The sequence below is a fragment of the Strix uralensis genome, chromosome 1, assembly GCF_047716275.1.
Source record: "Strix uralensis isolate ZFMK-TIS-50842 chromosome 1, bStrUra1, whole genome shotgun sequence".
In the NCBI taxonomy this organism is placed as follows: domain Eukaryota; kingdom Metazoa; phylum Chordata; class Aves; order Strigiformes; family Strigidae; genus Strix; species Strix uralensis.
Genome location: NC_133972.1, coordinates 132173448 through 132187478, shown reverse-complemented (window position 1 = coordinate 132187478; position 14031 = coordinate 132173448). Strand labels below are relative to the sequence as shown.

The 14031-nt window shown below is 37.3% G+C and overlaps 1 protein-coding gene across 1 annotated transcript; it reads left to right on the top strand.

Moving 5' to 3' along the window:
- The first annotated feature begins 488 nt into the window (after window positions 1–488).
- On the top strand, window positions 489–13730 carry LOC141954322 (DGAT1/2-independent enzyme synthesizing storage lipids-like). The gene is made up of 6 exons (XM_074893713.1): window positions 489–813; window positions 2363–2527; window positions 5710–5903; window positions 10822–10882; window positions 11282–11421; window positions 13294–13730. Exons 1-6 carry the CDS (start codon window positions 528–530, stop codon window positions 13396–13398), a joined length of 951 nt encoding a protein of 316 aa, XP_074749814.1. The 5' UTR covers window positions 489–527; the 3' UTR covers window positions 13399–13730.
- The last annotated feature ends 301 nt before the right edge of the window (window positions 13731–14031 follow it).

Genomic DNA, 14031 nt, shown 5'->3' with positions numbered 1-14031 from the left:
GGCTGCTGCCAAACTGAGAGAGAGAGACCAGAAGCCCAGGTTGGACTCTCTGCAGAGGATCGGGAGAGCCCAGACCTCTGGTAGCAGTCTTCTTGGCTAATGCTGCCAAAAATACTTACCACTTACCCTTTTTTGAGCTTCTAAAAAGTAAGCCATACTTATACAGAGAAATCATCTGATCAGCCACGTTGCATGGATCCTGAGGCTTCCTTGGACTCCAGCGCTTGTCCTTTCAGCCCTAATTATCTGGCTGAATAACAAAGGTCCATAAATATGTAGGATAATCTCATCACCCCTTACAGGCAGTAGTGGATGGCAATTGCCAGCAGCTATCTTAGCATGACAGAGAGAGACAAAAATGTTTGACTCTGTGCTGTACCAAAATAGGCATCAGGTATATCTACAGAAAACTTTTTTCCTAAACTGAGAAATTGCCATGATTAGAGAAATCAGAGCTGTTTTTTTTTTTCTCCTCCATGCAGGACATGATAGGTAGAAAAGATTTCTGCGCTTCAGGACAGATACTGATGACTGACCTAAGCTGCCTTGCCTATGTACTGGAAGAATGGACTGTTGTGGACTATCTGAAGAAATACCTTTTTCATATGGTCATTGTCTCACTGACAATGAGTGCAATATTAGTTTTTTTTATAGTTCCTTTAACAATCCTCTTTTTCATTTATCTTACTAATATTTTACTTTTAATATATCAGAGGAATGGTGAGGTAAAAGCAGATCCCTTGAGTGATGTCTGGGATAGTGCAAGGAAAACTATAGCAAGCTTTTGGGATATATATGCAAGAATATGGCATGGTAAGTATGACATGACTCGTCTGAAACTTTGAATTGTGATAAATAGTAAATACGCATAAGTTTTGTGGGGTTTTTTTACTTCTTTCAAATGGATTCAAAGAAATAACATTTACTATACTTTGTATGGCATCTAACCTAAAAGCTTCTGCCTCCAAGACTAACTGCAATATAGAATAAGCAGAATGAAAGGCAGAAATTAGTTTATATAGGTGCATTTATCTGTATATAGTATCAGTGAAGCGCAGTGTTAATGTTAGTTCTAGTAATGTAACTCCAAGAGAGATGTGTGTGGGTTTTTTTGGTTTTTTTTAACTTTAGTAGCTGCTTAAAACCCACTTAGTAAAGGGTCAAAACACTACTAGCTGGAAATGTGATTAGTGTATTTTTAGTTGGCAAAACCTACATTGTGTTATGACAATCAAAATAATTTTAAGAGCTGTATGGACAAATAATTATTAGATACCCCATTTAAGTTTGTACTGTGGCAGAATTTAAAAGTAACCTGATTTTTTAGTTTTGTTACACTCAACCTTCAGATACTTCCAACACACCCTGCTCCCTAGGAAAATCCTCAGCCACATGCTAGGCTCTTGTTCTTCCCACAGATGTAGTTTAAGGCTACCAGCAAGGCTTAACTTTGCTGCCCTAAGGATGAAGAATAACAGGTTGTTATTTATGTTGCTATCCTTCCTCACAGCTTTTTCCTTTAATCTTTGAACATCCTGCAGTATAAAACTTTCTCCACCTCTTCCTAGGACTCTGCCTGCTCCATCCCCATCCTTCTCCCCAAACGGCTCATGATAGGAGCTGTAGCGGGCATGGAGGTGAAGGCAGACAAGGTGGAACAGAGCTCTTAGGTGGTATCTGTGGCTTTCCCAAGCCTTTGTATACATTAACCTCCTGGTCTGGCTCCACCTAAAAACCTAAATCAAATGTAGGAAGATCCAGGAGAGGGATTTACAGAAGTCCATGTCTGTGAGGAAATTCCCTTCTACTGTGAAGTGAATACATTTAACTCTTGTGGAGAACCTCTCTTTGGGATTCTTACAGATTCTGGTTTGGACTTAAACATCTCAACCAGAGAAACTTTTTATTCTGTAAAATCCCAAACTTTTCATTCTGCCTGACACAGAATGAAGATTCACACTTCCATATTTCAGGAAAGCATCCCGACTGCTTGTTTGTCCCATTCTGCTGATGAAGTGGTTTCACACCAGGATAGTAATTTTCTTTTAAGTTGTTGTACTTTGGACTGGGAAAAGTTCCTAATGGGAAATAATTAATTTAGTCCCCTCACTGGGGAAAATGTCAGGTTCAGGTTTGATCTAGTGATTAAACTGAGCAACATATTAGTTTACTGATAACCTGTGGTGTTTGAGGGGCTTTCTCTTTGCTATTGACCAAAAGCTCCATCCAGAACTTAATTCTTTTAAAAGCTACTGCAGGGGCTTTCACAACTCTCTTTAACAAGGATAGTAAACAGTTTTCTTTAAATCGCCAGATGATTTACAGTTATCATTGTAGGTGTATTGCTTTCCATCCCAAACAGGTTATGAGCTTCATGGTGTGGAAAACCTACCAGAAGGACCGGGTATTCTTGTGTATTACCATGGAGCTATTCCTGTAGACTACCTTTACTTTTTGTCTAGGCTGTTTCTCTGGAAGAAAAGACTTTGTCTGTCAGTAGCTGATCATTTTGTCTTTCGTTTACCAGGTAAGAACATGTTCTCTTGTATTTAAGCATCCTGGATTCACTCAACCTGTTGCTGGTTTTGGTGAAATTTACATTTATTACACTTTTGAGAGCGCTTTTAAACTAAAAGACTGATTTTAGACTTTTAAACTAAAAGCTGGTGGATGCAGAAGGGCAAACAGGGTAGAATATCCCGTCTTTTAAGTGAAAGGTCATAAAAACACTGGTAGACCCTCCAAAGCCAACAAGCAGACATTATATAATCCCTTTGGGATGAAATGTCATGCCTCAATAGAAAGTGTAGGATAGGACTATATTGTTGACCTAGTGCTGGCTGGTCAGCAATGGGCTATGAGTGCAGAAGAGCCCAGTAAATGGATACCAGTTACCTACTTGACCTCTACACTGGGTAGCCATTGCAGTGGGGTATGACATCAAATCTATCTTTTGATCAAAGCCTGGAGTAGGACACAAAACTTCTTTGAAGATTCTACTGTTGCAGAGAGCTCTGTAATACAATACAATGAACACAGTGTAGACTGAGAAATAAATAATTCCCTTGTAAAAAGGAGAAGATATGGAAAAGCAAATCTCATTAATTTTAAGAAAAGCAAGGCATAAAGAAGGAGCATCCAGAAGGAATATCAGACAGATTATTTAAAGCACTTTTATACCACTTATATTAAAAATTATTATAATACTGAAGAGCAAAGGAAGCCATTTAAACGTTAAAGGACATTCTTCAGAAAAGGAAGTTGTATCCAAACACTGGAAACAAAGACCATAAACTCAAGCAAGTTTGATGCAAGAACATATTAAGGGGCCGCTAGAAAGATGACAAGGAAGAATTTGCTGAAGGCATACGTAATAAATACTGTGTAGTACTAAATACACCAGAAGCATGAAGTCATCAAGAAATGATTGGCTTTTAAGAGGACCCCTGAAGGAAGATAAAGCTTAGCAGAATGTTGCAAAGGAGCCTTCTTTTTTAAGAGGTAAATGAGAGGGTACTGTTTCAAATTGAAGTGTCCGTAGCACAGATTCTTATTACAAATGTATAGCAAGCTATTATCAGGACCAAGCAACACTCTCAGCTGTGCAATTTCTGGACTGCTGATGTGTACATAACATATTGCTTGAATTCTGTTCATGCTAGAGGAACAGAAAGTGACAAATATGGTGTCAACCTATAAAAAGGCTACCAACAAGGCATCTGGTAAAAAAGATCACAAATAATGGAGATTAGGCCTCTGCATTTGCTGCATTAGTAGAAAATGTGGCTAAAAGTAATTGAGTGAAACTTCTCCCTAGCCTTCTCCTGCTCTACCATACTTACCTGCTTTTTGCAGAGAAATGTTGCACTTCGCAGATTGGTTCTTTAAAGAATGCTCATGAGCATATGCTGAACCTCAATCTGTTGGATTAATTACAGTTATGGGAGAAGTCTTCTTGTGAATGAATAACTGGATGAAAGGTAGGAAATAAAGGGTAGAAAGATATAGCTTATTTTCACAAAGAAGCAGAATTCACCAGGTATACCAATGAAGATCAGTGCTGGCACCTATACTGTTCAAAATAATCATAATCTAGATCAGTAGTGAGGTGACAAAGCTTTGTACTGGCCATTTGCTTTTCAAGGCAGTAAAAGCCCTCACAGAGAATACAGTTATCTACCAATACTGAATCACTGGCTGATTAAATTGCACATGAAACTCGGTATTAGTTATAATGCAGTGCAGAATGAAAGAAAAGCAAGTCTAAACACATAATCATGTAATTATGCTTCAAATTTTCTAGATTACTTTAGGAATATGTCAGTTCAAGTCTCAGCAGTTGCCATGAAGAAGAAACAGAAAATACCATTATGTACTCAAAATGCATATGGTGCCCACAGCTTGAATACTGCGTGGAATTCTCATCTCCCCATCTCAGAAAAGCTGCTAAGTAATAAAGATACAAAAAGGGACAAGGATGATCAGAAACCTGGCATGGCTTCCTTTGAAGAGCTAGTACATAGGACAGAAGTCTTGCATGACTGAGGGCTATAAAATTCTGTGACCTGGAAAAGGGGAATAAGAAGTTATAATATGTTCATGTGATAGATACATCAGAATTCTTAACAGGCAAAAGTTTTGAAGCCAAGCAAAGGAAGTACATATTCACTTAATAAGGATATGGCATTTCTGGCTGCAGTATAAAACAGGAATACGTGAGTTCACAAAGGGATTAAACAAAGTCAACATCTGTCTTTGACAGAAAGATCTATAAAGTATGATGCCTTGAATAAGATTAAATACAATTCAATTACAAGATGCGGCACTGTGTTTTCCAGTGTCTTCCAAAGTTTCTGTTGCAGACCTTTGTCAAAGTTGCAGTGCTATACACCAGTTCTGGCAGTTCATAGTTGTTGTTTACATTTATTAATGTAAACAATTTATTTTCAAACCATGCTGTTGGAACAGTGAATTTGAAGATTGGGGAAACTCTCATTTGCTCTCTATGGGAGTTCTGAACTGATAGATTTAAAATGTGAAGATAATATAAGCAAGCATAGAGTGCTTCTGTGGTTCTCAATCTGTCTGTTGGAGAAATCCCAGTTACAGAAACAAAGGAAGAAGATTCACCTAACAGTTCATGCAGTGCTGAAACTGCCCTGCTAACTTCTGCCATTCATGCATCCTGAGTCATACAGCAGCAGTCCAATTCGATCTATGTAGTTTGCAATTTAACCATAAAATACTCGATTTAACAAGCCAAAACCTCAACGTTTAAAATCTTAAACACCACATTTTAAAAGAATACTAAAAATAGTTGCTTGTCAACTATTTGTTTTTGTAGTAATCTTTATTGTACTGAAATATTTTTTTTCTATATTTAAAAAGGAGGGAGGAATAGATGTTTATTTTCAGATTTCTAGCTATGATGCACAAGTTTCAGTTGCATGGCTGGTGTTTTGATAATTATGGAAAATAGCATGTAGAGGCATTAGTTTATTAAGATCCTCCTGATAAGCTGGTTCATCTTTGTAACATTTGGGCAGAAACACTGTCATGTACTTGTAATTTTGCTAATATTTACTCTGTAGGTATTTTACTTCCTTCATACAAATTTGCCTTAGTCTAAATATATAGCTATTAGATTTTCATTTAGCTGTAATCTTTTTCCTACATGCAAACAGTATTTGTGATACTTATTTATTACAGGACTTAAATTATTATTGGAAGTGACGGGTGTTATGCCAGGTACAAGGGAGGAGTGTCTCACTGCACTGAAGAATGGACACTTGGTGTCCATCTCACCAGGTGGAGTCAGAGAAGCACTATTCAGTGATGAAAGTTATCAACTCATGTGGGGAAATCGAAAAGGCTTTGCTCAGGTCGCTCTGGATGCAAAAGTGGTGAGTATTATATGTTACCATTCCCAGTTTATGCTTATTGCATACATGCTTCATTATAAAATGCAGTTTAGGAGTGTTTGTTGGAAAATCTTCCAGACAGAAGAAGAGGTTTGGGAGTAAAGTTTTCTTTTCCTTTTCCCACCATTTTTCGCAAGCACATTAATCCATAGGGAGCACGGAACTGTACAGCTTTTTCTTGACTGTTGCAAGGTGTCCATATCTACAGTTCCATGTCTACACTTCCATCATGCAGGCATCCAATTTCTTGTCTTGACTGTATTTTAGGAATCTTCACTGTGGTCCTTCTCCATATTGCCATAAGGTTTTATTCTTTTTTCTCATCCTACTAGACATATCTTTATCTTACTTCTACATACCCAGACATTTTCTTATGGCTCTTTAATGTATTATCCTCATCTTTCTTTCTTCTCATTTATTCTGGGAGTGTCCAGGATTTTGTTCTTACCCTTACTTTTCTTCATGTTTGTGAAAGATTGCATCAACTAATACAAGGTGTGTCTACATCAGTGTCTGAGTTTGAATCATGTGTGCACTTTTGAAGCAGTTTTTACATCTCCCTCACTTACCGTGCTTTCATTCACATCATTGAATGTGTTAGAATACTTGAGCGGCATTCCTTTTGTCTGAAACTAAACCAGAAGTGGGACCTAATACTCTCCAGTTGCAAATGGGCGTTCAGTCAATGATACCAGACAAGAATTAGTTCTACATAAAAACAGAGCACTGAAATGTGTTGATGTCAGAGCCTCAGTATCCTCTAGGATTCTTCTATCCTTCTACTGGTTTGCACTCCATTAATATATACATGGCCAGTTTCAGTTATATTTTCCATATGGATGATGATGTATAAATACAAACTTCTACTACTCGCTCTGACTTCTTCCATCTAATTCCAAATGTGAGACTGTTTCTCTGATACAGTCTCTGGGAAGTAATTTTATTTGGGATGGCATAGAGCTGAAAGAGCAGCAACCCTGTCCTTTTCCTAACTGCCACTTCTCATCATCATCACCACTAGAGCTGAGTTTTCTGTCTTCATTTAGACTTAGCATACGTAGCACTCTCTGTCTGACAATACTGGTACCCATCCAGGCTTCATGTTCTGCCATAAGCTTTCTGTTGCTTTCTCATGAATTACACAACCATCATTTTTCTTTAAATTCTTATGAATATCTCGTCAATTGCGGTGCTCTTCTTTGGCCTTCCACATAAACGTAATCCTCTTCTGTCTCTATAGGAGAATCTGTACAGGGAGTTGAGTTCTCCCCATGAAGCTTGAATTTCTTACCACACCTTTCAGGCTTTTGTGCAGTTCTGTCTCATCCAATTTTTGCTTCTCAGACTTTGCTTTAGTCTCTTGTGCTATAGCTCTTACTGTGAAGTACCTAGGGTTGCAAAATGCATGCTTCGGGTTAATATTTCTTCATAACTTTACTTATCTCTGAAATGTTGTGGGGAGATAACTAAACACTAGAATAAATTTAGGGGCATTTACCCAATAGATGAAGTAATCTTAGGCTGGGAATCCTATTTCTACCTCTTTGTTTGCCTTGTTATATGGCCTTTTAAAAGTCATGTTTTATGTGCTTCTGTTCCCTTTCCTGTCCTTTTTCTCAAAAGCATGGGCTGGTAGATGTGTCACAATACTTCATATATTGTGTGGGCCTGTACATCACCACTACTAGGAAAATATCAGAATGTGAATAGGATAAACCCAGTTGAATTCATATGGGCATTTTGAATTCCCTTATAGTCTTTCCTCTTATGTATTAATTTAATAATATATTCAAACAGCCAGAAAGAGGTGTCACTTTAACAACTTGAGTGATTTCTAATAATTTTGCTTTCATATCTGTCTTTCAAGCTACTTCAAACATTTGAACAATCTTTTGCCAGATGTTTTCTCTTCACTTGGAATTTTAGAGTGTAATTCTACAATGTAATAAGTTGTTTTTTTAAATAAAAATTGAATTGAAAAACTGAGTGTCCTTAATAGAAAGTGCCACCTTGATCAAAACACACCATGAAAATCTGCTAGTAATCCTCTTAATCCTTCCAGTCTTCCATAATTTAGAAGCATATGGAAATACCTAAAGTTGCTATCACCTTCTATTGACAGGGTTTGTGGGCTTTTTATTTAATGAATTGGGTATTCATTGAGGATAAGGTTCTTGCAGTGTGAAAGGTTCTTGTGGGCATTTGTATAACATGTTTGGTAAAACAGACACTACATAGGATTATCTGTTACCTTGAGGGCAGAAAGAATATTTTCTCCTTTGACACCTACTACCCTGAACTCACCTTTGCAGTGTTGCTGGCTCTTGTATCACTTATTATTGCACTCATTCAGTTTTGGGTTTTTTTTTTTTTATGATCAGGAAGTCTGACAGGATCCCAGTATAGTGGGGATCACTGTAATTAGCTTGCAGGCGCCACTGAATTTTTGGGCATCTTTGGTATTTCTCTGGAAATCCGTGAGCAGGCACACATTAGGTAACTAAACACTTAAAAAACAAGTGCTGTGCATTTAACAGTAGAGGGGGCAATATTAACCTTATATACAGTTAGACCTATAGTAGTAACTGTATTCCACCTTTTTACAAATTTGCACTTTGCTTGTTTATGTTTGTTCTTGCTGCATCCTTTTCAATACTGGCCAAACCAGCCTTGTCGGTTGACTGAAGACTGGGGGTAGACTCATCTAAACTATCAGAACTTGCTCTATAACATAGCAATTCATATACGTTTTGCTAATACTTATTTGCATCCTGGATGAAGGCAAAATAGATCTATGTGTGCCTTTTTTGAATTTATTCTACGTACAGTGTAGCCATCAAACAAAGAACCACACACACTTTACAATATTAAAAATGACTACATGGTGGTTCATAACCTGTCACAGATGACTTGAACGGGGATTTCAAGGCAAAAAGAACTTTATATATGAATAGATGTTCCCATTCTTCTTATAACGTTGTGGAAGTTCAACAGTTCTTCCACTGAAAAAGTTGAAGAAAAGCAAACAAGGAACATAGTTTTCCCCTCAGTCCTTGCCTGCAGGTTTTGACATTCAGTTTGCACTTCATCTTGTATAACTACTCTGCTTACTTGGGGTCAGAGAAGGAGAGTGTTACTATTTAATGTTCTGACTCAATGAACTTCTGGGACATATATTTGTTTCAGTTGAATTTATCTATGCCAGGGACCTGAGCTTCGGAAATACCCTCTGCCTATGTCTGGAGTTTGACAGGCTAATGGGGAGGAATCATCGTTTTTGAAGATCCCTGCATTTTATCTGTGCTGAAAAATTGGTTCAAGTCTAGTTAGGTAAAAGATAAACAGGGACTACGGTTTATAAAATTCTTACGTATCTGCAAGGGGTTTGGACTAGATGATCTCCAGAGGCCCCCTCTAACCTCAACTATCCTGTGATTCTGTGATTTTCAAGCTGACTGGGTGTGATCCAGCTCAGTTCCAGCACAGCAAATCTAAATCTGTGGGTTACTGCAGATCTGACTGTGCTGTTTTATGGATGCAAGCTTTTATGTGCGTACCCATTTTTATCAGCTTAGGGAATGAACGCTGCTACCCGCTCTGTACTTCATTGGCTGACCATTGTATGTGAGTAACTTTTGTAATTGCCAGATTTCTTTATAGGCTTAGATATGTTTCTCTTGCCCTATTCCTAAAATTTAAAGTGTTTTGTCCCTATGATAGGTGGGTTTCAAACATTTGAAATGTTAGACATACATTATTCAATCAATAGCTGAAGATGTGTGGTATTTGTAGTTACATGCTTTTAAAAGACGTTACTAATTACTTTTTATTTCTAACAATTTCCAATAATTTCTCATTCTGAAGGGTTTACTATTACAACTTTACGTGTTTGATATTTTTGTTATCTGTCAGGGTGTTTTTCCTTTAAATGGTTTCCGTCACTTTGAGTTCTTTCTTAGGCTCTAGTTAGGTTAGGTTCTTGCTTGTTTTTTTCTCATCCTGTGGTTTCTGTTCTGTGGTAGTGACTCTTAACAGCATAAATGTGTTCTGTTGTTACCTTGTGGACAAGTAATTCCAACAACAGGCTCAAAATATGGTTTCAAAAAAAATGAAAAGGGACAGTAGAGGGGAAAAAAGTCAGTGTATGTATGGATACAATCACTGTTAGTTTGTCTACAAACTGAAATCTTACCTCAGGCTGTAAGACATGACTGTTTCAGGTTCAGGTATCTCAAGTGTTTTTCTTTTTAGTCAGAATAATGAAGTGAACTTTAACAGCCTAAGGATCTGCCCTCCAGAAGGTGTGTAGTCCAGGTCAGTGAGGACATACAATTGCCTTATTTATCCAAGGGATCTGCAGTTTTTTCCAGTGGGGTATTACCCAAATATTACCACTTCAGTGAGACCTTACTTTGAGAAACAGATGAGATGAGCCAAATGTGAATGTCTACTTGTTTTCTGCAAGACTTCATGAACCGAATACTTTTCTATTCACCACACATGATGTAAGCTTTAGACAGAGAAACTGCAAAACTTTATGTTTCAGTCAGCGATATTGCAATAAATATTTAACATACAAGTTGGATTTTTTTAGAATCTCAGTTAACTTTTATAATGTACATTCAAAATGAAAGGTATAAACCTCTAATACAATGTCAGTCATTTTCCTTACAGATGAGGACTTTTTAAAGCAGCAATGTTTGTGGGAGCTGAGAAACAGAATTTTACTGATATTCTGAAGTTTATTTTTTATAACAAGATGCCTTGTTTTCTACTTAACTGATAATTATCCTCTATATTCAAGTGATTTCCTTATCATTATCTGCATTAACAGGCATTAAAACATAAATTCAAACCTGATATAACATTTCCACCTTTTTGGTTTTTTGTGATTCCATAGCCCATCATTCCAATGTATACTCAAAATGTCCGGGAAGGATATAGGATGTTTAAAGAAAGAAGTAAGAACTTTAAAATATATTTTAAGTACTTGTAGTGTTTTCTCCACTTTCCTCTCAGATTTCTCCCACTTTCCTCTTAGATTTTGCTTTTCAGACTTCTGCTTACTTTGGATTCTCTAACGTGCTTGCTGTGGGTCAGAGGTATCTCAGATATGGAAATAGCTTGTGTGTAACTGGTTTGTGCTGTGTGATTTGGTTCTTTAAAGCAGTCTTATTTCAGTGATCTATTAAGTCTATCAAGCTTTGTTTAGTGGACAGTTACCTAAATCCTGTAATTTTTTCTTGACTGTCAGATAAAGCATGCATTTTTAAGAAGTCTTCCATATTAATCAGATTTTAAGTTTGGATTATGTTTTCTGTGACTATAATCTCATTTTTTCCTCCCTCAAACTATTTCAGGATTTTTTAGACAGTTGTATGAAAGTACTCGATTGCCGTTTACTCCTCCATATGGAGGACTTCCAGTTAAATTTCGCACATACATTGGGGAGCCAATCCCTTACGATCCAAATATAACTACAGAGGAATTAGTTGAAAAGGTAAGTTAGCTCTCCTTGCAATATTGAACTACATACTTCACCCTCTATTATATATGCTCTTGAAACTAGTTTTTTATATGCTTGGATAAAGACAAATATACTTTTGCTAGCTTGTTAAAGCAACGGACCGTTGAGCTCCAGGATTATTTAATGTACAAATACCTACAAGTAAGTATTGACATAGTAATAGTTGATTGGGATGCCCTCATCCTTTAAGAATATGTGAGCTCCGTCTTCTTGGGATGCTAACTTTTTCTTCCATGCCTTTGATAACTTTGATAACTGAAATGATGTAAACTATGTTTTAAGTTCAGTTTTCAGTAATTCGGAAAATAAATTTCATGTATAACAAATACCTTTGAGAATTTTCTCTAAATAACATAGGTCTCTAGAAACAAAATTCCACAAGAGCTTCAGTGTCATTGTCAAAAGGAAAATGTAAAAAAAATAATTTGCATCCAAAATATAAAAATATTTTTAGTACCTATAGTTTAGGGAAATCAGATGTGCCCAGGAGCATAAAATCGTTTATAGATCCAGGGATTAGGCATTTTTCAAAATACTAATCTATACAGAAAATGCACTTTTAAAAATTTTTCACAGAAGATGAAAGGAGAGCCTTATGGAAAAAAAAAATCTGCTGTGGCCTAGGAATACAAAGATCAAAGCTCTTAGGAATCACTGATGTAAAAAACACCTTGCTGCCCCCAAAAAGATGCAAGAAGGCTGGTTTTTCTTTCTTTTTATCTCCCCCCCCCCCCCGACTTTTTTAAGGATCTACTGCAGATTGTTCTGGGCTTCACAGCAGTGAAACCAGAAAGACAGGTTTGGTCTGTTGCAAGGGAACTGCCCCAGCAAGCTGTGGAGTTTAGTCTTAGCAGGTTTAGGAGGCTGGAAGCACTATTAGTGCTAAGACTGCCCTTATGGTTATCCATATTCTTGTATTTTGGGAGAACAGTATCTTTTGTACCTGCAAAACTGAAATTGAAATTTCCCATGATTTGCTTTACTAAGTCAGGCCTTTGACCAGCCACTTCAGTGGGAGTATGGTTAGGTCTTCTGTGGCTCGTATTAGTTAAAACCCAACTTACATGGGGTTTGAGATGAGCAGTGGCCTGGCTGACCTCTATCTAATCTTGCCCTGGAAGGGAGTCAGGATATGAATCTGTCAAGAAAGGTTTGGCTACTCTTTTCTTACATTCCCAGTGATATTCTGTCATCACTCTGGGGTAGATGACCAGAGTATGTAGCTACCCTTATTTCAAGTTTAAGTACATGAGGAAAAACTAAGGGAGATTATTTCTTATCCCTAGTAGAAATACAGATATTTTATGCATTCTCGTCACAAACCTGTATTTGAATGTCATGTAAAGTAAAAATGAACAGAATTTAGATACGAATATTCTTATTACGTGCATGCTGTATATGATACAATTATGGAAGAATTCATGTTGGGAAGGACCGATGGAGGTCCCTACTCCAAATTCCTGGTCCCAGCAAGGTCAGGACCAGATGAGATCAGACAAGGTTACTCGGGCTTTATCCAGTGCTTTTGATGAAAACCTTCAGGGACAGAGATCACACAAACTTAATGTTTGCACGTGTTAAAGGCTACTTTGACTTAGTAATGTCCAGGTTTGATAAATCTCAATAATTTGAGCCTATCCAAACTGCAATCAACGTTTCTATTCCTTTCGTCTCCAAGGAAAGTGTTGATAGGACAAGTAGCTGATACAAAAGACTACTTTTATTTTAAAGTAGAATTTATATATCAATTTCCTAATACCTCTTGAAGCTTTGAGTAGTCAGTGATTATACTGTTCTTCCTTGCATAAGCAGGTCTGTAAAGGCAACTTTCTCTTCTCTTTTCAGACAAAGACTGCCGTCCAGGCTCTCATAAGCAAGCACCAAACAATCCCAGGCAGCATATGGAAGGCTTTACTGGAGCGATTTGATAAACGTCGTAAAAGTGATTAGAATGCTTATCTTTATTTCATTGTTTTTACATACAGTAAAAAACAATGTCCTACGGCAATGATGACTAATAATTGGTGTTCAACCAGTTTAATTTACAAGTTCCTACAGATTCAACAGAAGAAAACAATTAACCTCCTGAAGGTTCCCCTGTGTCTTTGAGGATATTCTGAAGTCAGAAAGACTGAAGAAGAAAACTTATGTATAATAGCAATGCAACAGCTAAATTCCCCCAAAGGAAATCATGTAGCCAGGATTTGCCTGGTTTCTAAACCAAGTATCTGAGAGCCTCAGTTTTGTCTAGCTCTGTGATTTTATGTTTTGAGCGGTTCATGGTCCAGTTTCAGAGTAGAGCTTCAGAGTTGGTGTTGTCCCACCAGAGTCCACCCCTCAGTGGGCACCTTCCCTGTTGGACCCCACGCAAGACGGTGTCAGAAGAGAAACTGTCTTGCTTTAGCTAATGATCTGCTACTTATGCCATTTTTCTAGAGAAGGTATACAAAGAGAAACAATCCCATTAAACCAGATATTCGAATCCTACAAACAGATCAGCTTAGTGGCTTGGTACCCTGGAAAGTAGGAATGCTACATCCAAGACTTTGCCCCAACAGAAAAAAGTCTCTTAGAGAAAAAAAG